The sequence below is a fragment of the Xyrauchen texanus genome, chromosome 24 (genome assembly GCF_025860055.1).
Source record: "Xyrauchen texanus isolate HMW12.3.18 chromosome 24, RBS_HiC_50CHRs, whole genome shotgun sequence".
In the NCBI taxonomy this organism is placed as follows: domain Eukaryota; kingdom Metazoa; phylum Chordata; class Actinopteri; order Cypriniformes; family Catostomidae; genus Xyrauchen; species Xyrauchen texanus.
In genome coordinates this window covers 9,626,735-9,652,536 of record NC_068299.1, presented here as the reverse complement: position 1 = coordinate 9,652,536, position 25,802 = coordinate 9,626,735, and the positions used below count along the sequence as shown (strand labels likewise).

The 25,802-nt window shown below is 39.0% G+C and overlaps 2 protein-coding genes across 3 annotated transcripts in view; one reads left to right on the top strand and one right to left on the bottom strand.

The window, feature by feature from the left end:
• Nucleotides 1-3,776: 3,776 nt before the first annotated feature.
• On the top strand, nt 3,777-14,637 carry LOC127618145 (PHD finger protein 3-like). Of its 2 annotated transcripts, XM_052090431.1 has the most exons (16): nt 3,777-3,924; nt 4,788-5,053; nt 5,396-5,515; nt 7,089-8,328; nt 8,621-8,864; nt 9,501-9,546; nt 9,644-9,764; nt 9,899-10,055; nt 10,177-10,293; nt 10,484-10,612; nt 10,708-10,840; nt 10,943-11,132; nt 11,459-11,606; nt 11,698-11,787; nt 11,876-12,071; nt 12,152-14,637. In XM_052090431.1, exons 2-16 carry the CDS (start codon nt 4,813-4,815, stop codon nt 13,825-13,827), a joined length of 4,848 nt encoding a protein of 1,615 aa, XP_051946391.1. In that variant the 5' UTR covers nt 3,777-3,924; nt 4,788-4,812; the 3' UTR covers nt 13,828-14,637. The 2 variants fall into 2 exon arrangements, with proteins under 2 accessions (XP_051946391.1, XP_051946392.1); XM_052090432.1 differs by lacking the exon at nt 5,396-5,515.
• A 2,019-nt stretch (nt 14,638-16,656) lies between these two features.
• eys (eyes shut homolog) overlaps nt 16,657-25,802 on the bottom strand; it is a 313,033-nt gene continuing 303,887 nt past the window's right edge. The window contains exons 40-45 of the mRNA XM_052089876.1: nt 23,885-24,051; nt 22,378-22,522; nt 21,049-21,223; nt 20,761-20,933; nt 19,594-19,755; nt 16,657-18,622 (exon numbers count right to left, since the gene is read on the bottom strand). Of these exons, the coding sequence (XP_051945836.1) occupies nt 17,427-18,622; nt 19,594-19,755; nt 20,761-20,933; nt 21,049-21,223; nt 22,378-22,522; nt 23,885-24,051 (2,018 nt within the window). The 3' untranslated portion in view covers nt 16,657-17,426. The remainder of the gene's footprint in view (nt 18,623-19,593; nt 19,756-20,760; nt 20,934-21,048; nt 21,224-22,377; nt 22,523-23,884; nt 24,052-25,802) is intronic.

Genomic DNA, 25,802 nt, shown 5'->3' with positions numbered 1-25,802 from the left:
AACTCTAAACCAATCCTGCAACCCTGAGTTTGTTCAGCTACCATCATGGTACAGGCCCCTGGTCTTCCACATTTCTTTCTGTCCTTGTTAGAGCCAGACTTTCATTATCTTTGAAGACTGTATTGTACACCTTTGTATGAAATCTTCAATGTTATTTTGGGGCAATTTCAAGCATTGTATAGCCTTCATTCCTCAAAATAATTATTGACTGACAAGTTTTATTTTTTTGCCATTGTTGACCTAATATTGATCTTAAGTCATGCCAGTCTATTGCACACTGTGGCAACTCAAAAACAAATACAAAGACAGTGTTAGGCTTCATTTAACAAACCAAATAGCTTTCAACTGTGTTTGATATAATGACAAGTGATTTTCTAGTACCAAATTAGCAATATAGCATGATTACTCAAGGATAAGTTTTCCCTGCTGGAAATGGGCCCTGTCTAGATTTGTTAAAAAATAGTGATGGTGCTGTTTTTTTTATATCCTATATATATATATCCTAGGGACAGCTTAAAGATGTGAAGTTCTGCATTGGTTATGACCCAATACCAACAGTGTCTGAGCAACCTGTCAAAAGCTTGGGTAGATGGTACAATGCAAGCCTCAGGGACAAAGACCAAGTGCAGCAAGTAAGGCAGGACATTACCAACAGTCTAAAAAACATCAACAGTACCCTTCTGCCAGGGAAGCTCAAGCTCTGGTGCCTGCAATTTGGACTTCTCCCTCGGGTAATGTGGCCACTCACTATTTACGAGAAATGGCTCGGCGTCCCACGCTGTCTGACTAACATCAGCCTCTACGGCAAAGGGGTCCTTGAACTTCCTATCACAAGCCTCACCGAAGAGTACAAGTGCTCTAAAGTGAGACACCAGATGACTTTGAAGGACTCCAGAGACCAGACCACCAGCAATGCCGTTCCACCTCTGTTAACTGGACGGAAATGGACACCATCCGATGCGGTGCAGCAAGCTACATCAGCCCTGGGGCACAGCGATATTGTAGGGCACGTCCAGTTGGGAAGAGGAGGCCTTGGCCTTATGACAAACAAGCCAACTTGGCGTAGTGCCTCAACATCAGAGAGGAGGAACATGGTGGTCGAGGAGGTGCGCCGTCAGGAGGAGGCGGAAAGAAGTGCAAAGGCTGTCTCTCTTGCCAAGCAGGGACAATGGATGAGGTGGGAAGGCCTGGAGAGGAGAAAGCTTAGCTGGAGGGAGCTCTGGGAAATAGAGGCAAGCAACATCAGCTTCATCATCAGAGCCACCTATGATGTGCTCCCATCTCCAAAAAACCTCCACCAGTGGTATGGCGAGGACCCAACCTGTGCCCTCTGCCCAACTCCAGCGACTCTTAAGCACATCTTGGTCGGTTGTAAGACCAGCCTCACACAAGGTTGTTACACCTGGAGACACAACCAGGTCCTCAAGAGTCTGGCAGCAGCTCTTGAGAGCCAGAGGAATGCCACCAACTCCTTGCCCCTGAGAGCAATCAAGTCCATCACAGCCCCAACCTTCATCCGAGAGGGACAGAAAAAGCCCAACCATCCCCCTACCAAACCAGAAGCTGGACAGCTAGCCATGGCCCGGGACTGGAAGATGCTAGTCGATATAGGCCAGCAACTAATCTTTCCACCTGAAATTGCAGTCACCACCCTTAGGCCAGACTTGGTTCTCTGGTCCCCTTCATTGAAGTCTGTTTACATCACTGAGCTCACAGTCCCATGGGAGAATTCAACAGATGAGGCCTATGAACGCAAGAAACTGCGCTATATAGAACTGGCAGCAGACGCTCAACAACGAGGATGGAAAGCGAAAGTCTATCCGGTTGAAGTGGGATGCAGAGGTTTTGTGGCTTTTTCTACCATCAGACTGCTGAAAGACCTTGGCATCTGTGGACAGGCTCTGCGACAAACAATTAGCTCAGTCTCTGAAGCGGCCGAAAGAAGCAGCCAGTGGATATGGATTAAAAGGAAGGACCCTTGTTGGGCTCAAAGAGCATCAACATGACCCACTCACTAATCCCCCCACCCTATAACCCACTTGAGAACCCAGGTCACAACCCTCCATGAGGAGGCTGAAGCAGAGTTTCCGCTAGAAAAAAATGGTGCCGGTCAAAGTGACCGGCAGAGGTTTCGTTTTACGGACATTTTGATGATATGCCGGTCAAATATATCGCCTCTTAATTAGTCAAGTTGAGGAAAATTGGAGGCAGTCTATGTAACTTAAAAAATGACATAATCAGGCCGTATAGAATGCAACATACTATTATTAGCTTAACTTTCAAATAGACGGAAAAAAAAACATGAACGTCCGATTTCATGGCGTCAATCAACGCCAATTGTTTTTTACTGTGGTTTCACACACATTCACTTTTTGAAACATTGAGGCACGGATGTACCTAATACAAATAAATAAAACATCTCCAGTTAACTAGCAGATCATTCATTTAGTCCGTTATTAAATAAGAGATCTAGCGCTAAAATCTGTTGTTTTAACTCTCTATTCATTCCGGTGAAATCACAAAATAAAATGCACACAAACGTGTCCCTGCTTGATATAGACTGTAACCATGCACTGATGAACATAGGCTATTCAGTTTTGATGATAGAGAAAAAAAACTCACGAATGCGCGGATTAGAAGCACTGATCTATCTATAATGAGATGTTCCTGATTCACCATCGTCTGGCCTCTGAAAAAAGCTTTTAAAGCTAGTCTGCCTGGGCCTGGCCATATTTGAAACGTCTCACTCAATCGTTCGTTGTTTAGGTCTATATTGCAGCCGTTTTAGGCGTGCGCTTTATTTGAAATGCAGCATGCGATGTTGTTTCATAACTTTCAAACGATAGAGCCTGTTCCTTTATAACATAGCAAGAGATCGGTGTATTTTTGCTTTATACATTTTAGGCTTATTCTCAAATTCAGATTGTGTTAGGGGGACGGGATTATTAGGCAATTTTAATCGGACAATTTGACTGGAGAGATTTAATTTTGTCGGACATTTAATTTTTTTACCGGCCAATGTCCGGTAATTACCGGACAACGGAAACCCTGGGCTGAAGGTATGCGGTCAGCCTTATGCTTGACTCAGGGAAGAGGACGCCTCCTGCCTTGCATAGTCCTAATTTTCATGATTGGGCATGGGACACAAGCTCAGGTTTGATCACCCTGTAGCTGGCCACCTTTGATGAGGGTGTCTAGTGTTGAAAGGCCGAAACACCCCCTGATTCAAAGGTACATTATTGATGATGTGTCCCGAAATTTACATCTTTCCCATGACTGAGGTACAGCTCCCACGCCACTCTCAGCATCAAGGCAAACCTCATGTGCATACCATCCATTGGCACAATGGACAGTTTACCATCACGTCCCGTGTTTATGATTCTGATTCTATATATTTTTAAATTGTATATATTTTTATATCCTGACTATACTTTGTGATCAGTTGAATGCCACTTTGGTGAATTAAAGTACCAATTTCCTTCCAAAACAGCAAAATCTGAACATTATTCCAAACTTTTGGCTGCCAGTATATATATATATATATATATATATATATATATATATATATATATATATATATATATATATATATATATATACAATAAATGGGTGAAATTAATAAAGTCTAATGTACTCAGTATGAGAGTACATCATGGGTCATCAGGATCTGCAATGTAAGCGTCATAACGAAGTATATGAAATAAACAACACCGTCCTCTACTGACAACTGTAGCACATTACGTGTTGATTGCTGGTTCAGAGGGTCAACAGGAAGTACTACTGGTGTGTGTCCCACCGCAGATCCAAAGCGGAAAAGGCTGTGGATTTAACGACGGCATTCCGTATGGCGTCTTACCGCCGTAACCGATAATACAAGCCGTTCTCCCATTATGCGCAGACTCTTCGTTAACTGTGACACAAACGGTGAGTGTTTTATCTTGCAGCTCGGGCAGAGTGGGCGTGCACGAGCTCCGTCCGTTCAGCGTGAGGCCTTTCAACGCAAATGGGCCTGGAACTTTATTTACGTTCAGGGGATGGTCTCGGTTGTAATACAAATGCTTTTTTTTAAATTTTTTTAATTTTTTATAAGTGAGATACGTCCCGGTGTGCGCATAAGATGAATGCAGGCTTGTAAAGGCCCCCAGTGTTCGCGAAAGCGTTTTGTGTGTTTGGGTTTGTTTGTGTGGAGCTATCTTAACGTCGCTTGTTGCTTTAGCGACAAATGCATATTCTACAAACTGTGGAACTGCTTGAAACAGCTGCTTACTCCGTCCAGAGTGGGTTAAAGTAAGTGTGTTGTCGTTGTGAGCTGCACAGGCCCGCATGCGCTAGCTGTCTGCACGTGAGTGGATCTGTAGTCAAAATAAAAAACATTCAGTCGCTCAGAGCAGTCTACTCTGCATGCATATGAATACGACTTTATTAATGCTTTATTTAAGACAGTACATGAATACAAGTCTCTTCTGAGTTTCTCGGAATGTGAAGTGTTTTTACTCTACAACGCATTTAGCTTTTGGCACCAAGGTAACGGATGGACAGTTTGACACCTGATGCCGATGTCTTAAAATGTTGTAATTCATTTGAAATCCCTATTCTCTTGTTATCAATTATTTCATGATGCATTATTTTTGATAAGCAGTTGTGTGGGGTTGATTTATTAATAATGCAAGTATATCTGTGTAAGGTTTGCAATACTGTTGCATGAGGATCTCTTCATGCCAAACATGCCTCATTTTATACCTCTATGCAATGTTAGTTATGTTGATACATTTTGCTTATTCTTTCAGAGCAAACAGTGCAGTGCAGGTATTCATGGATATAGTTGGTGGTTCATTCAACCATCTGATTCCCAGTGACCAGTTGGATGATTCTTTGCTGCTCGGACAGAATCTGGAATGTGAAGCAAGTGATGAGTTTGATCCAGGTCGTTGTCAACACGAAGGTTCACTGAAGAACATGCTCAGTGATAAAGACCCCATGTTTGGATCTGCCAGTGACCAGTTTCATCTTTTAGAAAATGAAGATGTCAATTTCAAACTTGGAAGCTCGGCAGGTATCGTGTTTTTTATTTTTTATATTTTAATGAGTCCTCATATACATTATGTATTTACTTTTTCCACCTCGTCCACCTCTTATGTTTGCTATTTTTTTGGTACCAAAAACACAGTTATAACTTTGTTATAGCTTGTTAAAGTTTTGCAGCTTAGTTTCAATAAGTGATATTGCTGGACTGTGGAGGAAGGTTTTGAGTTCTGAAAGTTTTTGTTTTCAGTAATGTTTTCAGAGTACATTAAGCTCTCTCTCATTTGAAACGATCAAGAAAAATTTGATCGTTTCAAATTGCATTAGCAACAAACAAAGCTTTCAATGAATTCCCTTGACCGATGCATTGCAGATGTCGATCATGACATGGGAACAGGTGTCAGTCAGAGTCCATCTGATGGTGAACACAGTCAGTCCAGTTTCTCACGGGGCAGGAAGAGTCATGCAAGTCATCCACAGAGGAGACAAACAGGTGCACATAACATGAGGGGAAATGAAGGGGGGCAATTGGGTTAATTAATTTGGATTGCTTTGAATCTTGCAGTCTTTGTCAAGTAAATAAAATGCTGGATATAAAGCGAGATACTTGCCAGTAACTTTATTAGGAACTGCAATATGATGCATGGATAACATTGCAAGATCTATTATCTGACCCTCACTGTTTTTTTTTCTTTTCTATATGACGTAAGAGACACGAGCGATTCAAATTAAATGCATGCAAAATGCTCAATCAAAGATTCTTGAAAATCGGAGGAACACAAACATGATGTATACTGTTTCAGTCAGTTATACCGGGACTTTGTGGCAGTTTTAAATGATTACATTTGCTGTGGATTTTCTCAAATATTGCGATGCAGTTTGCTGTATTTTTTTTTGTTGTTTTGCAGTGAAAGCTCACAAATCATCATTGTGTTGGTGTAATTTGTGTCAGTGGTGTAAATGTAATTACACGTAAATATTTTAGTGCACAATAACTGAATATGCAGTTAGCAAGCAAAAAATAATAAATACACACAAAAATACCATACATTTAGGTGAAACCTGTGATTTGGCTATTGAAAGATCCTTAATTATATATTTGTTTTAAAGTTTTCTGCCTCAGACAATACAAGAGAACTTTTCTGAAGTTAAAATTGACATCCATTAAATCTGTAAAATAACACTCAAATTAAGATTCAATAATCAGGCCTGTTGCGATTTTATTACATAATCTGCCATATACAAACATAAATCTATAGTTGATATTTGAGCATTTTCACATATTCTAATTACACAAGTATTTGAATAGATAAATGTTTCTTAACTTAAAATGGCAATTTCTTTTTATATTTTGAAATATACTGTATACTGCATATACAGTATGAACATATGTGACATTTTTAAATGAGTGAAAACCACATATGAACATATATTTCATAAGTGTTTACCATATATTGCAATTTATCAGATCTGTACTGTATAAAGCATTTCAAATTCTAATCACATTTTTTATCCAACTAAAGGAATTTTAAGTGAATATAGAAATGCCATTAACGCCAGGATTTTGTGTCTCATTTGCCGCATGCGGAGTGAAGATTAAAAGCTAGCTGTGATGTAAATGTGCTGTCTGTGGTCCCGCAAAATTTTGACACTGATTTTGATACTGAACGCAAAATGTTTCCGGTTTGCAAAATGGCCATTGCATGTTCATACGTGCAGGGTTAATGACACAAGAGTAACACCAGAGGAGTTGTGGTGGACATGCTCATACTCTGTTTCTAGAATGGCAGCTGTCTGTGCAGTTAGATATTTCGCAACTGCTTCAAGCTTTTCGAGCATGTGTTTTGTCGCTGTCAGACATACCTCAGATTCACAGGTTTGCAGGCATGGTAATGGGCCCTGCTTGTTGTAATGCATCCAACAGCTTTCCTTTTATGTGTCTTAAAATATCTGATTTATTTGGATATTAGTACCGCCATAATGTTTATAGTTTTAAAGTCTGCCTGTAACCACAATTTTTGGCTCAAGAGTTATTTTGAAACAATATTTTTGCACTTCTCTTTCAGCAAGCCGGGGTAGAATCAAAGGTGCACCAGGCAGGCGTCCAGGTCCTGCACGCAGACCAGCAGACAGGAATGACCAAGAGGCAACATCTAGTGGAAACTCTGATGGAGAAACAGGCTCTGAAAAAAGGGAAGCCCTGCTCAGTCGTCGATTTGGGCTCCATGAGGTTGACTCATCGATGAACCCAGTAGTTGTGTTACGCCGATTAACTGTTACTGTGGGAGGCTTTAAAATTGAACTGCTCCCTGGACCATCACATTCATTTGGATCATTTAACACAAGCGCCGTCCAGTCCCTGGACTTCCAAGATGAGGCTATGACTGCTGATGTTATCGGGATAGATTTGGGACAAAGCCAGGACGATAACACACAAGAGGTTGATCATTCCACACAAGAAGTTGTGGGAGAAGTGATGGTTGGCCAGCCTGGTAGTGACATCATGCCGATGGATTTGGGAACGTGTGTAAACCCAAATGATGTGCAAGATGCCAACAGCACGGAAAACGCTGCACCAGCTGACACCAAATCTAATGACCAAATCAAGACTCAAAATCCCAGCATGCAAAAATCTTGTAACAAAAATGGCATGGCGGTGCAACCTGCAGTCAAAAAGCTTTTGGAACACAAACAGACTCTTTCTGCAGTCAAAAACAAGCAGTCTCAACTTAGCAGCCCAGGTCTCTTACAGAAGGTATCCAGACATAACAGAGACAAGAAAATTCTTGTGAACCAACCAGAAAAACTTCAAAGCCACAAAGGGAAACCTGCTAATGTCAGCTTGAAACGTACTGGAGGGGCTCAATCTCCTAAATCACCCACAAAAATACAGAAGACTCAAGATGGACATCCTGTGCACTTAAAAGTTAGCCCGTCTGTCCCCGCGAGTGTAGGGAAAAAAACATCCTCTGATTCTGGCTCTGGTGTCAAGTCAGTCCTAAATAAATCTCCTCACCATCTGAAAAAGCCACAGAATCCTCCCACACCTGTAAATAAAACAAACCCCCCAGTGACAAACAGCCAAGCAGATGAGGAGCAGGAGAAGATGAAGAAGCCAGAGAAGATCCAGCAGACACACAAGAGTAGAAATTCTCGGAGTATCTCGATAGAGGAACCGCAGCTGTTTATCCCGGATAATGCCCCTGTGGTGAAGAAGGAAAGCGAGGGCGACCCTCCTCCTGAAAGTGAGACTGTTTGGGATCACAACAAGCACTGTGGATTATGCAAGAAACCTCACAACAACAGGTATGTGCTTATTTTTATCCTATAAGAAATCAGGTAGACTTTTCATAAAGGAAGAGTTCACCTAAACATAATCATTTGCAGAATAATTGACTGAATGTTAGCCTCAGTGATCGTTCACTTTCATTGCATATTTTTTCCATACAATGAAAGTGAATGATGACTGAGCCTAACATTTTACCTGACATCTCCTTTTGTGTTCCAAAGTAGAAAGAAACACATATGGCTTCACAATGACATGAGAGTAGGATTTTTGGGTGAACTATTTCTTTCAAGTTTTTATTTTTATTTCTAGGTTCATGGTGGGCTGTGGGCGCTGTGATGACTGGTTTCATGGGGACTGTGTGGGTCTGGATCTGGCTAAAGTTCAACAGATGGAGGAGGAGGACCAGGAGTATGTGTGCTTGAAGTGCTGTGCTGAAGAGGATGGGAAACCCGGTGGGCAGGCCACAGATCAGTCAGACGATAAGTTATCATCTAAACTAAAACAGAGACCCCAGCCGTCACTCACTGCAGGTGGAATACGGCCCTTCAGAAAAGTAAGCATGTCCTCTAGTTCTAATGGACAAAGCAATATAATGTCACGCATAGATAATCAAAACATGGACATTAGTCATCATAAATAATAAGAGGTGAAATACCCACAATGAAGATGGTTGTCTTTAATATCCTTCTCTTTATTTATCAAAAGAGTGTACCTGACATGCATTAAACAAACCATAGACGTTATATAATTAGCACTGAATTAGCCAGCATAACATTGGTTTATGAATCAGATTATTTAATTTACACTGGAAGCAAAAACAAGATCTGATTTGGTTGATCCATATACATTTTAATCATCAAATTAGAACATAAGCTGATATGTGTTTGGATCATTTGCACATTTGATAATTGCTTGTTGTCATATGTTGTACCTCTGCCCTTTCTGATTTAGCTTCTTTTAAAGGTTTTGTATTTGTAATTTTTAATGTTTATTTTCCACATGGGTAAGAAGGGGGTCAGTTAGCCTTCACTCAGTGTAGGTGGATGGTTCCTCACATGTTCACACTGAAAGTTATCCACACTCGCCTACAAATCTGCAGCTACCACTGATTTTTATTTTAATTTAGGCTCATATGGTAGTTTAATATTATATTCAGAGACAAAATTGTGTGACAATTTGTTTTTTATAGGACATTGGAGAAAGACGACTGTCAGAAGATTCTGCATCAAAAAGTGGTATGAATATTTCCACCAGTTATTTTGTGTATCTGCGTCTAACTAACATAATAAAAGGTTTATTAGCCTCTCTTGGCATTTAAAACATTTTTTGAAGGAGGAAATGTGAAGCATGAGATGAAGAAAGTGAAAGTGTCTCACGTGAGCTCAAAGAAACCGTCCACCGGAAAAATCAGGCGGAGCGTTAGAGACTCGCTGGAAGAGATTCTTCTGAAACGGTGTGAATGTGTTATTTTTTGGTAGACTGCACTGCACAACATTTGTTTTAAAGTGAGGTTCCTTGGTTGTTAAAATACAGCTTATTTGTTTATCCAAATCTCCTAAATGTTTTAATGTCTCTCCTCACTTGTAGACTGAAGGAATCCGATTTAAAGATTTCATCGGACAGGCCTGCTGAGTTGGCCAGAAAGACAGAGAAAGAGCTTTTTGCTCTCTTTCAGGGTGTTGACAGCAAATACAAAAACAAATACAGAAGTTTAACTTTCAACCTGAAAGATGCAAAAAATAATGTAATTATATTCATTTTGTTTTTGAAAATACAATTTAGCAAAATAGATTTTACGTAATGCAGAACTTATAAACATTTATAGCAAAACACAATGCTGTGTTCATGAAAAGTTTCTCTTGCAGGTGCTATTCAGACGCGTACTCAAGGGAGAAGTTTCCCCTGCTGATTTGGTGCGCATGACTGGAGAAGAGCTGGCCTCTAAGGAACTGGCTGCTTGGAGACAAAGAGAGAATCGACATGTCAGTAAAACCTTGTCATATTTAGCTGCATTTCCAAAATGTCATTTTTTTTTAAACAACACGAAATAGCATTTGCAACCAAAAGTTCCATTTTGATTTTCTTGTTGTCCTTAAGGATTCTTATAAAATTGGAGGATTGCAATTGCAGTGATGTGGTTTTTGTTAAACCTAGTGTTGTTTCTATCGACAGACGATTGAAATGATTGAGAAAGAACAGAGAGAGGCAGAGAGACGCCCTATCACTAAAATCACCCACAAAGGAGAAATTGAAATTGAGAATCAGGAGCCTACCAAAGCTCCAGAGGCCATTGAAGTTGAGGTAAGATATGAGACTTCACTACATTCTGAGGATCTCTGCTATTTTCCATCAAGGAAAAACTGAAATGGCGTTCTGAATATTTCTTATGTCCTCAGCCTGTGCCGAAAGCAGTAGAAGTGCCTGAGGAGAAACCCCCCGAGGCTAAAGCAGAGAGTCCCAAGAAATCTGTAGATACAACCATTCTGCACAAATCTCATCTTTTTGACCTCAACTGCAAAATCTGCACAGGTCCAAAATATAAAAAAAAGCTCTGCAATTTTTGGCCATGTGAATGAAAGTTGTGATTGTGAGTCAATCATAAAATTACATTTTACATATGTTTCTCTCAAGGTCGTATGGCCCCACCTTCAGAGGAAGCCGCTTCAAAAGTGGTGAAAGTGGCTTTAACGGTCGTGAGGAGGCAGTCCAGTGCTGCTGAAGAATCTCAGTCCTCCACAACTACACCTACATCAGCACTGATTGATGATCTGTCTTTAAGAGCCATGCAGGAAAGTCTCCTCAATTTCTTGCCTGAACCCAGGTGAGATTACTAACATGTCCTACTCATCACAAATTTTGCTGCAACAGGGGTCCCATGGTTATGGAATTATAAAAGTGGAATTTAAGAAAAATAAAAGGTCCTGGAAATTGTAAAACTGAAAGTGTAAATAATAAAACCCTTAAAAGTCATGGAAATTAAAATCCTAAAAAGCCATGGAATTTTCTATAGTGAATATCACATTTTGTAATTATGCTCTCCTAAAATATTTAATCTGCTAAAAAACTGCTCTTTGTGAGTGCAAAATAATTGTTAGAAATTGTTAATGGGGAAATACCCTCTGATTTACTTCTAATATTTTCCCACAGGTCAGATAGTCTGAGTAGCAAGGAAGATACAGCTACTTTCCTCAGCAACTTGGAGAAACTGTGGGGTGGCTTTGTTGATATGCATGCTGTGGCTAGGTTTTTAACAAAAGTTTATCCTGTCTCTGGAATTCTGGACCATATAACACTGGTAAATGTAATTTATAACAGTTGTAAATGAAACCTAAATGTGTCAGTTGGATATTTTAACCTATTAGAAGTATCTCTAATTCTGTCTTCAGGATTTGCCAGACAACATCCAAGTAGGTGGACGTATTTCCCCTCAAATAGTCTGGGACTATGTCGAGAAAATTCGTGCCTCTGGGACAAAGGTGGGAATGATTTTTATACTCTTGATTTCTCCCATTCCAAACTTGACTTATTTGATTTTGTGATTTAATTTTTGTGTGTTGTTTTCAGGAAATTTGTATAATTCGTTTTGCCCCTGACACAGAAGAAGATGAGATCTCGTATACTTTGCTCTACGCATATTTCAGCAGCCGTAGAAGATATGGAGTTGTTGCCAACAACCGTAAACAGGTTAAAGACATGTATCTCATTCCACTTGGCTCCACGGAAAAAATACCCCACCAGATTGTTCCGTTTGATGGTCCAGGTAAGACTTTCATTTTCTCTGAAGGTTCATTTGTTGGACTGATTACCTATGATCTTAACAACCTTCCTCTTGCATTGTAGGACTGGAAACCAATCGTCCAAATCTTCTTCTTGGATTAGTCATTCGCCAGAGACCTAAAAGGGACTTTGAAGTAATCCTGCCAAGTGATGTTAGTGATGCTCCAAGTTTCTTGGAAGAAAGCAAACCTCAAGTTAACGACAAGCAGAAGGCTTCTATGACACAAGATGTGGACCAAAGTTTTATTGGTGTTCTGGGGACCACACATACAAAAGACCCTGCAGATCTGATTAAATCAGTTGTTGAAGATGAACCAATATTGGATACAGAGACCGATGAGAATGTTTCTTTGCGTTTTCTTCCTGGTGTGCTGAAGTTGCCTGGAATCACCACATTCACCTCAAGTGACAATGTGAAGAGTGTCTCTACAACACCAGTGCCCAAGACTTCAACTGTTGATGGTGGAAATCAAGCAGGAATTCAACCTAAATATACAAGCAGTAGTCCTCGACTTGACCGCTTCGTAATCAAGAAAAAAGACCCAAAAACTGTAAAAACAGAAGAAGCACCATCTAACTCAAGTCTGGAGACTAGATCAGAAGCAAACAAGAAAGAAAGAAACCCCCAGAGTGGAGTTGTGCTTTCTCTTAGTGATAAACCTCCAGATGTATCAACAGATAGTTTCCTTTCCTCTCTCGCAATGGCCAAACCCAAAGAGGATTCCAGCAACACTAATACAAAGAGTAGCACAGCTGCACCCACTAGTCAAGAAACAAACGAAACTACTTTGTTAGATGTGTCAAAAGATGCTGTTAGTGACAGTTCAAACTTTGGCCCCAAAAACAAAACTGTTTCGAGTCCCACCAAGACTTTAAAGACACCTCCCCCAGGCATTTTAAAGAAATGGTCTTCTTCATCTTGTGATTCTACTGATTTACAACCACAACAGTCCTTAAGTAATTCAGAAATATCTCAGCAGAAAGTTACTCTGCAGCCACCTTCTCAACTTGCCCTAGAGTGCAAAGTCATTGATGAAATCCAACCCATCACCATTATCTCATCTACGGGCATAAATGAAGGTCTCAAGCAGTCCAGGTCCTCCTCTTTCAACCCCAATGTTTACAGTCCACCAAGCCAAGTTCCTCCACCACCTGCTTTCTCATCTTATCACACTGGTGCACCTGAACACCAATACCACCCTAGGCCGGTACACAATTACCCTCCACCTGCCAATCCTGCACCATTTTTACCTCTTCAGTCATCTCCACCTTTCCCATTTTGTCTTGTCCCTCCTCCTCCTCAAGTATTTCCTCAAACTGATCCTCAAAGTCACATGCTTGCTCCACCTTGGCCTCAAGCTCTACATCCTCCAATGCTACCTGGACCTCCAGTGATATATGAAACCCAAAGGCTGCCTGAGCCAAGCTTGTCGACCCCTTTGCCCTCTAGCAAAGACGAGAAGGGTTCCGACATGTCATCCAGACGCTCTGAGGAGACCTACAGAAAGGAGGACCGAGACCGCTATGACAGACAACATCATAAAAGCAAGTACTACGACAGGGATAGAGAAAAACACAGGGACAGAAGTCACAGTCACAAAGACCGCCACTCGAAAGACGATAGGTATGAGAGGCCAAAAGAGTGGCACAGCAGCAGCAGCAGTAGTAGCAGCAGCCATTACAGACGGGACTCTGATCACGAGAAACACAGGAGAGACTCAAGGGACAGGCGCTCATGATTTTTATACTCATCACCACATCTGTTTCTTGCCATGTTCCTTAAAACTATGTAAAGCAGTAGATGAAATCTATTTATAAAGGTTCAAAATGATTTTTATATTATGAACCGATGTTAGTTCCAGATTTTTAGTAGGCTTGTGTTTTTTTTTTTAAACTTGGAGGATATTTGTTGGTTTTTAAGTGTAATTCCCCCCACAGTCTTTCTTAGACTAAGCATGTCTTCACAAGCAGCTTGTCCTAATCAATTACAAGATTTTGGAAATGATACTACTTTTAAGCGCATAGTGCCATGAGAAAGGACATCCCATGGATCATGAGAACGGCTTATTTTGCTTCACCATTTGTTCTACCATTTTAATTTTTCTAAATTGTCTTAAGGATTTTCTACGTTTCAGGTGACAGTTTTCTTTGTACATTTTGGCTTGTCACACTAAAGAAATGTGCATATTCAGCACATTGTGTTTATGTACATTTCATAATAAAATGTTTTTATTGTTAGTAGAAATTAAAATCTTTGTTTCTTAAAGATACTAATTTTTTATTGGACCCAAGCATTGTAATTTAAAATAAACACAAGTTCAAAGAAGAAGGTAATGTTTATTTCAGAATGACAAATAAATTGATTATGCAAACAATTTGATGGGGAGGCAAAACATCGGACAATGACATAAAAATCTTTTTTCACTGTAATATTGTTTAGAAATTATGGAAAAATATTCAAAATTGCAACAACAGAGAAAGTGCACACGTGTGTAAAGTCACACACTCATGCTGTTTTAAGTTCATGGTGGTTTGTGCATCTGGGTTTTTTTGCAGAACAAACATGCTCAACAAGAACACTAAACTTGAAACGTATTAATGGTTCCTCTACAAGAGGGACAGATATAAATATCTAGCTATAATATGTTCATCTTTTCACAGTGTTTCAGAATTTTACAAATGGTAAATAAATTTAAACTCTCTGCACTGTGATACTGCTACTTTATCTGTATTCATAAAAAGACCCATTAACACATTTAGTGCACCTACACATTACCACAGAAGTTCAAGTGTGTGGGATTGCTATAGGGAGGTGCGGAATACTGCCGTAGTTCTTAAATCTAGTTCACATTTTGCCATGTTGACAATACTAATGGAGTTTGTGCTCTGCCTACACTATGTGGTCTAAGGTGCGCTCACATAATCAGAGTTCTAAAGTGTGAGCCAGATTTGATTGGGTGAAGGGGAATATTTTCAGTGAATGACGACTTCAATTTTGGTCTGTTCCTGACACAACACCTACTTAACATCCTGGCGCCAGTCTCAGCTGAGTTTGTCTGCATCTGGAAAGAAATTAAGTTTTTACATTGAAACCCGTTTTAGACAAAAGACTAGAGTCTAGTTTCATCTGATATGCCATTTTTCGATTTATGGCATGCTGTTAAACACAAACATGAATATTTGAGAGTACTATAGGACTTTTTCCCCTGTAGAAATCATATATCTGTGTATTATCAAATTGAAAAACAATAGGTTTATCCAAAAGCTGGAAAATGTTGCTTTCAGAGGCTTTAGATGGAGTTAGGATGAAAATAAGGTCCACTTCAAACTGTTCTGAGACCAGTGCAGACAGGCAGCACAGTGGAGGTTAAGTCATTCACTTAATAGGGAGCAAGGAAGGGAGAATCCTATTGCTTTCCTATGCAGCCAAGTACGATCACTCCTAACATCAGACCAAAAGTTCAGTTTTAAGCAGCAGATGATGTTTGCACCACTCAAGATATTTGGCAGACATGGGACAATGGTAATGATTACATAGATTCAGAATTTATAATGGTATTTTTTTTAACATGGCTGGCAGTGATTGGTGATTGTATCAGACTACTTCTTCAAATGCTGTGTTCAGTGACATTGGCGACCATGTAATGCCACTCCATCCTATCCTTTGCAGAAGCTTGATCTTATCCACACCAGTCCAGTTTGCAATATTCTGAAGAAATTTTGTTCTCTGTCTCTCTTTCCCTCAATCCTTCCAGTTAAAATTAAATACTCTAGACCTTCTTTCCTCACACAATGGCCCAAGATCTCAAGTTGTTGTTTCCGGATCTTCCTGAGTAGCCTAATTTGTGGTAAGACTTGTCCAAGTAATATGTAACATACATCTGAGGAACCACATTTCTGTTGCATGTAATTGATCTTCCATTTATTGTCATATCAAACAACTCTTACAACCATATTTTAGAAATGGCATTACATAGCAGTCTAGTACACTGATCATTGTTTCCATTGTGATTTTTAAATGACGAAGAAGGCAGCCCATTCTAGAGAAAGTTTCTTTAGCCTTTGCAATTCTGCTCTCAATCTATCTGTTGCACCTCCCATCTGATGTTGTCCAACTTCCCAAATAGTTAAAGCCTTTCACTTGATTCAGACCTTCTACAAAGATTTTAATATTGCAGACTGGTGATTCCTTTTGCTTTGTAACCACAAGGCATACTGTTTTCTTGCAGTTGATAAAGAGCCCTTACTTCTCACTCTCAGATGCAAATTTATTCACCATTTGTTGGAGGTCCGATTCAGATCTAGCTATGAGGACTATGTCATCTACAGAACTTAGATTGTTTATCTTTATACCACCACCATCCATCACTATTCCTGGAACTACATCCAGTGATATCTGGTATCAGAATTAATTATACTGATTCTGATTGGCAAAATGCTTCAGCACTGGCTACCATTGTTTGCTTGACAGTGCAGAGAGAACATGGAGATTTTGTTGACAAAGTAGAAAAAAACTTTTTAACATAAAATTAAAATCAAGTCAAATAATTTGTATTTGTATAGTTTTTTTTATTGGTGTTTTTCCCAATACACATTATTCCAAAAGTTGCTTTACAAAAAAATCAGCTGTAATGTCTGGCATTTCTATTAGATGCTACTAGTTACAAATCAAAAAGTGAAAGGAAAAATGCTCACACGCAATCGGGTCTCAGGAGGTTATAGTTCTTTTAAGTGCATCTTTAGCTTGACAGTCAGTGGCAGTCTATCACATTCACAATCTTTTTAAAGGGATAGTTCACCCAAAAATAAAAATTGGCTCATTATTTACTGACCCTCATGATATCCCAGGTGCGTATGACTGAATTTCTTCACTAGAACACATTTGAAGAAAGATAGAAAAACATCTTCGCTCAGTATGTCCTTAAAATGCAAATTAATGGTGATTTCTCTTTTGAAAGTCCAAAAGACATTACCAGCTATTAAGACATTAATTTAACAGCTAGTATAAAAATTAAAATAAAAACTTGAGAACCACTGGATTCGAGAAAGCTTTGAAAGCATTTGATGGACAGGAATGTGCAAGGTCCATATTGAGGAAAATTGAAAGAACCAGGCATGTAAAGAAAGAAGCATAAATACTGTAAATTTGATTTTCGTAAGCACAACTGTCAATGAATGCCAAGTGCTATCCAGCAGTCACTTTTGCAAACTTTTATCGTCTACATCCTTAAAATCAATGGATTCACTCTAGTGTGTAGATGCCCTTATTTTGTTCTAGAAGAGAACATGATACTTAAAGTTTGAGATGAAAATAGTAAAATATGCACAATATTTTTTTCTATTCTTCTCCTTGAGAGACACCGTAACCTTCACTGCTTTGTAGAAACTGCAGCTGTCTAGTGTCTTGAAACAAGAATACATCTTTAATGCTTCCAACAAACCCTGTAGTAAATAGACCAGATGTAACTGTTGCTGTATCTCGATTTAATTCAAATCCTCCAAAATAAATAACACCTTCATAATTTATGGCAACATACTGTTCATAGGGGTCAATGTCTTCAAAAATAACTCTTTCCTCATTAACATAAATCTCAACGATTGTTCGGTTGTGAATAATTGACAAGTAATTCCAGTGATCACAGCAGAAAGTGGTGTTTTGGTAGAACAAAGGTAGACCGGTTCTCTCTCCAAGATTGACTGAAACCTTGAGATAACCATCATGGAGACCAACAGCTAGATGATCATCATCTTCACTCTCTGCTTTCCCCATCCATAAAATCAAACCATCCCCTGATGATGTGGAGAAATTCAGTGACACCTCAGTGTACAACAAATTTCTTGAGTTATACTTTGGGTCCTTGTATTTCAAATATGAATTTCCACTAAATTTCATCATTCTTAACGATACTTCTTGGTCACAGTAAGTTCCATTCCACCCCAAAGCACACATGCACGAATATGAAGCAGACATTACGCTATGGACGCAAAGAGAACCGTGTTGACATAGGTTGTTGTTGCAGTACATGGACTGCTGGCACTGTGAACCGGTCCACAGCAGGGAGCAGATACACATGAATGAGGAAAGGCCCACTGGATGACAGTATCCACCATTCAGACATACCTTGTACCCACAGGCTGTCCCATCCCAGTCACCCACATTGGTTCCGTCAAGTGCACCAGTCTCTGTAAGGTCAATGTCATGCCCATTGACAATGACTTCTCGAATGCCACCCGTGAATCCCACTGGGTCTTTCTCCATCGCAGTCAGGGATATTGCATTCAGGGAAGGGAAGCCGCCAATAAAAATGTTTGTGCTGACATCCAGAGTGGTTGGGCCCTCTGAAGAGTTCCTTGTTATTGCCTCATTGTCTAAAACGAGGAAGCCGCGGTTGCCTTCTCTCCCAGCCTTCAACGTGTGCCATCTCATGCCAGTTAAATCTACCTTATTTGGAGACTGTACTACAATGGTTTCGTTCCCAAGATTATAGCGGAGCTGCACATATCCAGCTGATAGGGACACACTAAGAAAATCCCCTTAAGAAAGGGCAGAGAATACATGTTAATGCAGAGCATCCAATTTTGGGACAGTAAAAGTCACATACATTATACAGAGATAGACACATATTAAAGGAATAGATCCCATAAAAATAATAATTTTGTCATCATTTACTCCCCCTCATGGATGAGTAAAGTTTTCATTTTTGGTGAAATATCCCTTTAAGAATGCATACCACAAAAATGCATATATGCGAACAAACTCTCATAAACATCTATGTAGATTAGTTAAAATCAAGAATAAAGTATTTATTGACCACTTGAAGCAATATTCCGGGTTCATTACAAATTAAGCTCAATTGACCATGTTGATTACCACAAAGAATTATTTTAATTCATCCCTCCTTTTCTTTAAAAAAAAAAATAGCACAAATCGAAGTTACAGTGAGGCACAATGGAAGGGAATGGGGCCAACTTTTGGAGGGTTAAAAAGGCAGAAATGTGAAGCTTATAAATGTATAAAAGTGTTTGCATTAATTCTTCAGTTAAAACTCATACATCATATAAGTGACTTAAATAGTTTTACTTAAATTGAGGGTTTTTGCTGTTACGTCGTCATGGCAACAAAGTTGTAAAATAGGACACCACCTTACACAGAAAATGTTATTGAGTGATTTTATCACATTAAAGTCATGTTAACCAGCAGAATGTTTGTGTCTTGTGCCTATACCTTTGAAAGATTTAGTATTTTAACATTTACAGATTGGCCCCATTCACTTCCATTGTACGTGTCTCACTATCATCCAGATTTATGCTTAATTTTAAAGAAAAGGAGGGGTGACTCGAAAATAATTGTTGTGGTAATCAGCATAATGCAACAAATGCTATTGACTGAGATTAACTTGTTTTGAACCGGGGAATACTACTTTAATATGTTGTAAAACACTTTAAAATGCTTTTTAATTTAGCATAATGTAGGCTTTGAGTTTTCAGTTCAGAAACTCTCTTACCAGATCGTCTGCTCAGGTAACGTGCTGTGTAGAACAGGATGCCCTCTGGTGACAGTGATTGAAACTGCAGTTGCAGGTGTGTTCTATGTCTTATGTTGACTGGAGGAAATGACATCCAGGACGACTTATTTCCACTGAAGAAAGGATCACTGATAGACAGAGCTGCAAAATAATTAAAGAGAAAACTTAAGTCAAAATGCTCTTATCCTTTGATGGTTGGGGAATTGGTTTGAAAATGAAGAGCATATGTGATGTTTTGATACTTGTTTGAACTTTGCAAGGCAACTCTTTACACTGTAGGTGTTGCACATGTTACATGCTATTCTAAATACTATAATAATAACAATAACAATGTGTGAATACAAGCAGCACTAAAAACTTATTAGGCCTACATAATCATTTTTTTAAATTCTCAGTCCTTATGTAAATACACAGAACACTTTAATATAAAATATAACCAATTATTTAAATTAATATAATCAGTAATGTCTTACGTGCACTTTATGTAGGAATGTGTAGGTTTTATGTAGTCTGTGTAGTATTATGTGGTTCTGTGTTTGTCCTATGTTGTTTTTATGTAGCGTCATGGTCCTGGAGGAACGTTGTCTCGTTTCGCTGTGTTCTGTACTAACTGTATATGGTTGAAACGACAATAAAAAAAACACTTGACTTGACTTAAATTGATATGTTTTACTGTATAAATGCAGTTAGTTTTAAATATTAAGTAAAAGAGAGGAAAGTGCCCGTTAAATCCTTTTTAATTTAAAATTTTCTAACTAACACCAATTTATGACACAATAAAGCGACAAGCAATAAAAGCTATCTCTTCCATGTAAATATAAGAGTTTGTCCTAATCAGCTCTGACAAGAGACAGCTGATGAGTTATCGGACGTGTTGTCGCTTGCTAGGTGTCTATTTCTGCAGCATTATGCTGCTAAGCCCCGCCCACAGTGAAATCTAATTTTCAAAAATCCAACTCCACTCAACTGTTCTACACATCAAATATATTTTGATTGACTATCATTGTGCTGCATCTCAAAGCATTTTTGCTTTTATTGTGGACTGAGAAATTACTGGTCACTGGAAACATGTCGTGCCTGGCTAGGACACGGTGTAATTTACCTGAATGCACTTTTAACAGTAGGTAAGATAGGGTCTTGTCTAACCTTGCTGGCAGAAGCGTCCAGCAGTGCCTAGGGGACACTGGCATGTATATCCTTCAGGAAAGGGTACACAGGTGGAGCCGTGGGCACAGGAAGGCGGTGGGATGTGTTCAGCATCACAGAACGACACTTTCTGAGAGCACAGAGCACCTTTCCATCCAAACACACACTGGCAGCTGAAATGAACAGACAAATAAAGCAAGTTTTAAAATGTGACAGTCCTTCACTCACACAAAGTTGGGCACAAACAGGTTAGTAAGTCAAATAGAGTGGAGTCCAGTTGAGTCTTACTGCACAGAGGATCCAGAGTCCACACAAGCTCCTCCATTCTGGCAGATCACCAGGCTGCACGGATTAACGCCACACTGACCCACATTACGCCCTGATGCTGGCCTGCCATCTGGGCCCCCTGGGACATTAAACTTCCCATTGCGCCTTGTCCGAAACAGTACATCAAAAATGCAGCCTGTAAAAATAAAACATAGAGAAATAGTGTCCATCAAAACATTTTCATATAATACTTTCCTCTAAGCCCTGAAAATGTCTCTCTTAAAATTGACAAAACCGTTAACAAAGCGTGTAATAATTTTTGGAGCAGTCTAAAGTGTGCACAAGGTTGGTCAGTGATTTTATCACAATAGTCTCATATTAACACATCACATTTTAAAGCATTGTGGCTATAATTATTCAAAAAGTGTAGTTTAAAGTTTATTATGGTGCAATGCTTTGCTACTAACATGTCTATTATAATTGTATTACTGTAAACATGATTCATTATTGTGTTTAAGAGGGATCAGTGTGATGTAAAAACTTTTCTATAAACAATTTACAAAAATGACACCTGAGAAGTACACTAAGCAGATCCAAGCAGAAAAGCAGATCCATTCCATTGGTAACACTTTAAAATAAAGTTTAATTTGTTAACATTAGTTAACAACATTAGTTACCATGAACTAACAATGAACAATACTTTAACAGCATTTATTAGTCTTGCTTAATGTTCATTTCAACATACAGGTATAACACATTTTTAAAATCAAAAGTTGTATATATTAATACTATGCACCTTGAACTAATGATGAACAATTGTATTTTTAATAACTAACATTAACTAAGATTAATAAATGCTGTAAAAACACATTGTTCCCTGTTAATTCATGATACCTTTGGTAAAAAAGTGCTACCACTCCATTTCACTCTCTTGAGAATGATTCACAGCTACGATAAAATACTAGGTGTTTGTAAGATATGACATTTAAAAAATATACTGTATATTATAATAACATGGATAAAAATCATATGATTTTTTAGGAGCTATTCATCCAAAAAATCTGAAAAAGGCTCAGAATTGCAATAACAAGCATTTTTTTTAAACATCAAGAACAAAAAATCTGCTTTGTGATAGATGGTTGCACACATATCAAGGTAAAGGGTCCCATCAGAGCTCAAACAGTTCTTAAATAACAAGCAAAATATCAAATCACACACGGTGCTCTCTCTATATCATCAGACAGATGATCGATGTAACAAAGACTGATTTTATCATGAACTGACAATCTTAATCAAGACATAATAAAAGATAATAATAAAAATGGGAAAAAAACACTACTTTTGAGATACCTTGAAAGCTGTTCTGGAATCGAGAGCCTGCAGGCAAAAGCTCGGGTGTGTATTCTTCATATCCACCAACATAGAGCTGACTGAAGGTGTTGAAGCCTGCCAGCGGTCCAGGAGATGTGCCTGTCCTTATCTTCTGCCCATCAACCTACTCGGACCAACACACATCAGCTGCTAATGTACACACACACACACATATATATATATATACACTGGTGGCCAAAAGTTTGGAATAATATTCAGATTTTGCTCTTATGGAAAGAAATTGGTACTTTTATTCACCAAAGTGGCATTCAACTGATCACAATATATAGTCAGGACATTAATAACATGAAAAATGACCATTACAATTTGAAATGTGAACTTATTAAACTACATCAAAGAGTTCTCATCAAACATCCTCCATGTGCATCAATGACAGCGCAGTGCAGATTCTTGGCATTCTAGTTGTCAGTTTGTCCAGATACTTGGGTGTCATTTAACCCTGCACTTCTTGTGAGGGACGTCTCATGCACCTTACAGTCTAGCTGATCCCACAAAAGCTCAATGGGTTTATTTAATGTTATCTGTTGTCCAGTGACTGTGTTTCTTTGCCCACTCTAACCCTTTCTTTTTGTTTTTCTGTTTCAAAAGTGGCTTTTTCTTTGCAATTATTCCTGTAAGGTCTGCACCCCTGAGTCTTCTCTTTACTGTTGTACAATAAACTGGTGTGTTGAGTGGGTAGAATTCAATGAAGCTGTCAGCTGAGGCGTCTCAAACTAGAGACTCTGATATATTATACTCTTGTTTAGATGTATCTGGGCCTTCCACATCTCTTTCAGTCCTTGTTAGAGCCAATTGTCCTTTGTCTTTAAGGACTGTAGTGCACAGCTTTGTATGAAATCTTTTTTTTGGGGGGCAATGTCAAGTATATAGCCCTCATTCCTCAAAACAATGGTTGACTGATGAGTTTCTAGAGAAAGCTATTTTGCCATTTTTGACCTAATATTAACTTAAAGACATGCCAGTATATTGCATACTGTGGCAACTCAAAAACAAACACAAAGACAATGTTAATCTTCATTTAATGAACCAAATAGCTTTCAACTGTGTTTGATATAATAGCAAGTGATTTTCTAGTACCAAATTAGCAATTTAGCATGATTACTCAAGGATAAAGTGTTGGAGTGATGGCTGCTGGAAATGGGGCCTGTCTAGATTTAATCAAAAAATTATTTTTTCAAATAGTGATGGTGCTGTTTATTTACATACTTTTTGACTATACTTTGTGATCAGTTAAATGCCACTTTGGTGAATTAAAGTATCAATTTCCTTCCAAAACAGCCAAATCTGTACATTATTCCAAACTTTTGGATGCCAGTGTATATATATTGTATAAACACAGGTCTGACCAATGAAAAACAGTCATTAATTTGCACAGAAATTAAACAATACACCTTTAACATGGTTACTGTATAAGGATGTGATTCTGCAGGGCACCACTTTTATATTCCTTCAAATATAAACACACCTTCAGCCATCCATTTTTCAGATATCTTCCAAAGTGCACAGTGTGAATGTTGATCCTCGGATTCAGGCGCTCACTGACAATTGATGCCAAACCTGAGCCGAGATTATACTTATGAACAATTCTGCCGTTCTGCACCCCTAATGCGAAGAAGTCATCCCCCCTGATACCTTCATAAAAACAATAAAACACAGAATCCAATTAGCTCATTCTCATACAGGTGGTTCTTCACCAGCCAGCAATCTATAAAAGTAACATTGTTTTGGAGCTGATGGATCTAACGCTCCAATTTATCTGCCCAATTATCAGGTGAATAGTTGCTTTCTCATCCTCTCTGATCCCTTTTTTTATTTTGTTCTCCACTGTGCCGCACAGCTCCCTTGACAATTGCTTCATTATTCACAGAGCTGTCCGCTTCTCTCTTTCCATCGATGAATCACCCTAAACTGTAATCCCGAGAGACACTCGCTGAACTGAGGAAGATTCGTACCCCCTTACGCTTTTATTCAGCCGCCTGTCTTTTGATTAAACATGTCCGTAGCAGTGACGTGTCAGTTAGCAGCCACTCAGACTGACCTTAAAATAAAATGCCAATTGGTGAAGACGGGCTGAAATCATGAGAAAGGTTGACAGAGACACTGTGCCTCACATAATCACAGGTTTCCTTTTTAAATGGCATTTTGGACTGAAAAGTTGATTTTGTTAAGTATAAGGATCCGGAAAGAGTGCTTCTATATGAAAATAGATTTTTCTTTGTAATTTATATAATCTTTCTTGTCTGTTTATATGTAGTGGGAACTTATTTGTTGTCACAAGAGCTTTATTCGTAACTATAAGGTGAGTCAGCAGTTCAATAACACATGTTTGTTTAGCAGTGGATTTGTATGTGGGTTGAATATGTATTAGATTAGATCATATACAGGTCCTTCTCAAAAAATTAGCATATTGTGATAAAGGTCATTATTTTCCATAATGTAATGATAAAAATTAAACTTTCATATATTTTAGATTCATTGCACACCAACTGAAATATTTCAGGTCTTTTATTGTTTTAATACTGATGATTGTGGCATACAGCTCATGAAAACCCAAAATTCCTATCTCAAAAAATTAGCATATTTCATCCGACCAATAAAAGATGTGTTTATAATACCAAAAAAAAGTCAACCTTCAAATAATTATGTTCAGTTATGCACTCAATACTTGGTCGGGAATCCTTTTGCAGAAATGACTGCTTCAATGCAGCGTGGCATGGAGGCAATCAGCCTGTGGCACTGCTGAGGTGTTATGGAGGACCAGGATGCTTCGATAGCGGCCTTAAGCTCATCCAGAGTGTTGGGTCTTGCGTCTCTCAACTTTCTCTTCACAATATCCCACAGATTCTCTATGGGGTTCAGGTCAGGAGAGTTGGCAGGCCAATTGAGCACAGTAATACCATGGTCAGTAAACCATTTACCAGTGGTTTTGGCACTGTGAGCAGGTGCCAGGTCGTGCTGAAAAATGAAATCTTCATCTCCATAAAGCTTTTCAGCAGATGGAAGCATGAAGTGCTCCAAAATCTCCTGATAGCTAGCTGCATTGACCCTGCCCTTGATAAAACACAGTGGACCAACACCAGCAGCTGACATGGCACCCCAGACCATCACTGACTGTGGGTACTTGACACTGGACTTCAGGCATTTTGGCATTTCCTTCTCCCCAGTCTTCCTCCAGACTCTGGCACCTTGATTTCTGAATGACATGCAAAATTTGCTTTCATCCGAAAAAGTACTTTGGACCACTGAGCAACAGTCCAGTGCTGCTTCTCTGTAGCCCAGGTCAGGCGCTTCTGCCGCTGTTTCTGGTTCAAAAGTGGCTTGACCTGGGGAATGCGGGGATGTTTCTACTCCAGACTCAGTCCACTGCTTCCGCAGGTCCCCCA

Excerpts from the sequence above, each read along its gene's own strand:
- LOC127618145 (XM_052090431.1), top strand. The coding sequence starts at position 4,813 with ATGGATATAGTTGGTGGTTCATTCAACCATCTGATTCCCAGTGACCAG. Across the intron at positions 9,547-9,643 it reads AGATTCTGCATCAAAAAGTG|GAGGAAATGTGAAGCATGAG; the intron begins GTATGAATATTT and ends CATTTTTTGAAG. Across the intron at positions 11,133-11,458 it reads AATTTCTTGCCTGAACCCAG|GTCAGATAGTCTGAGTAGCA; the intron begins GTGAGATTACTA and ends ATTTTCCCACAG.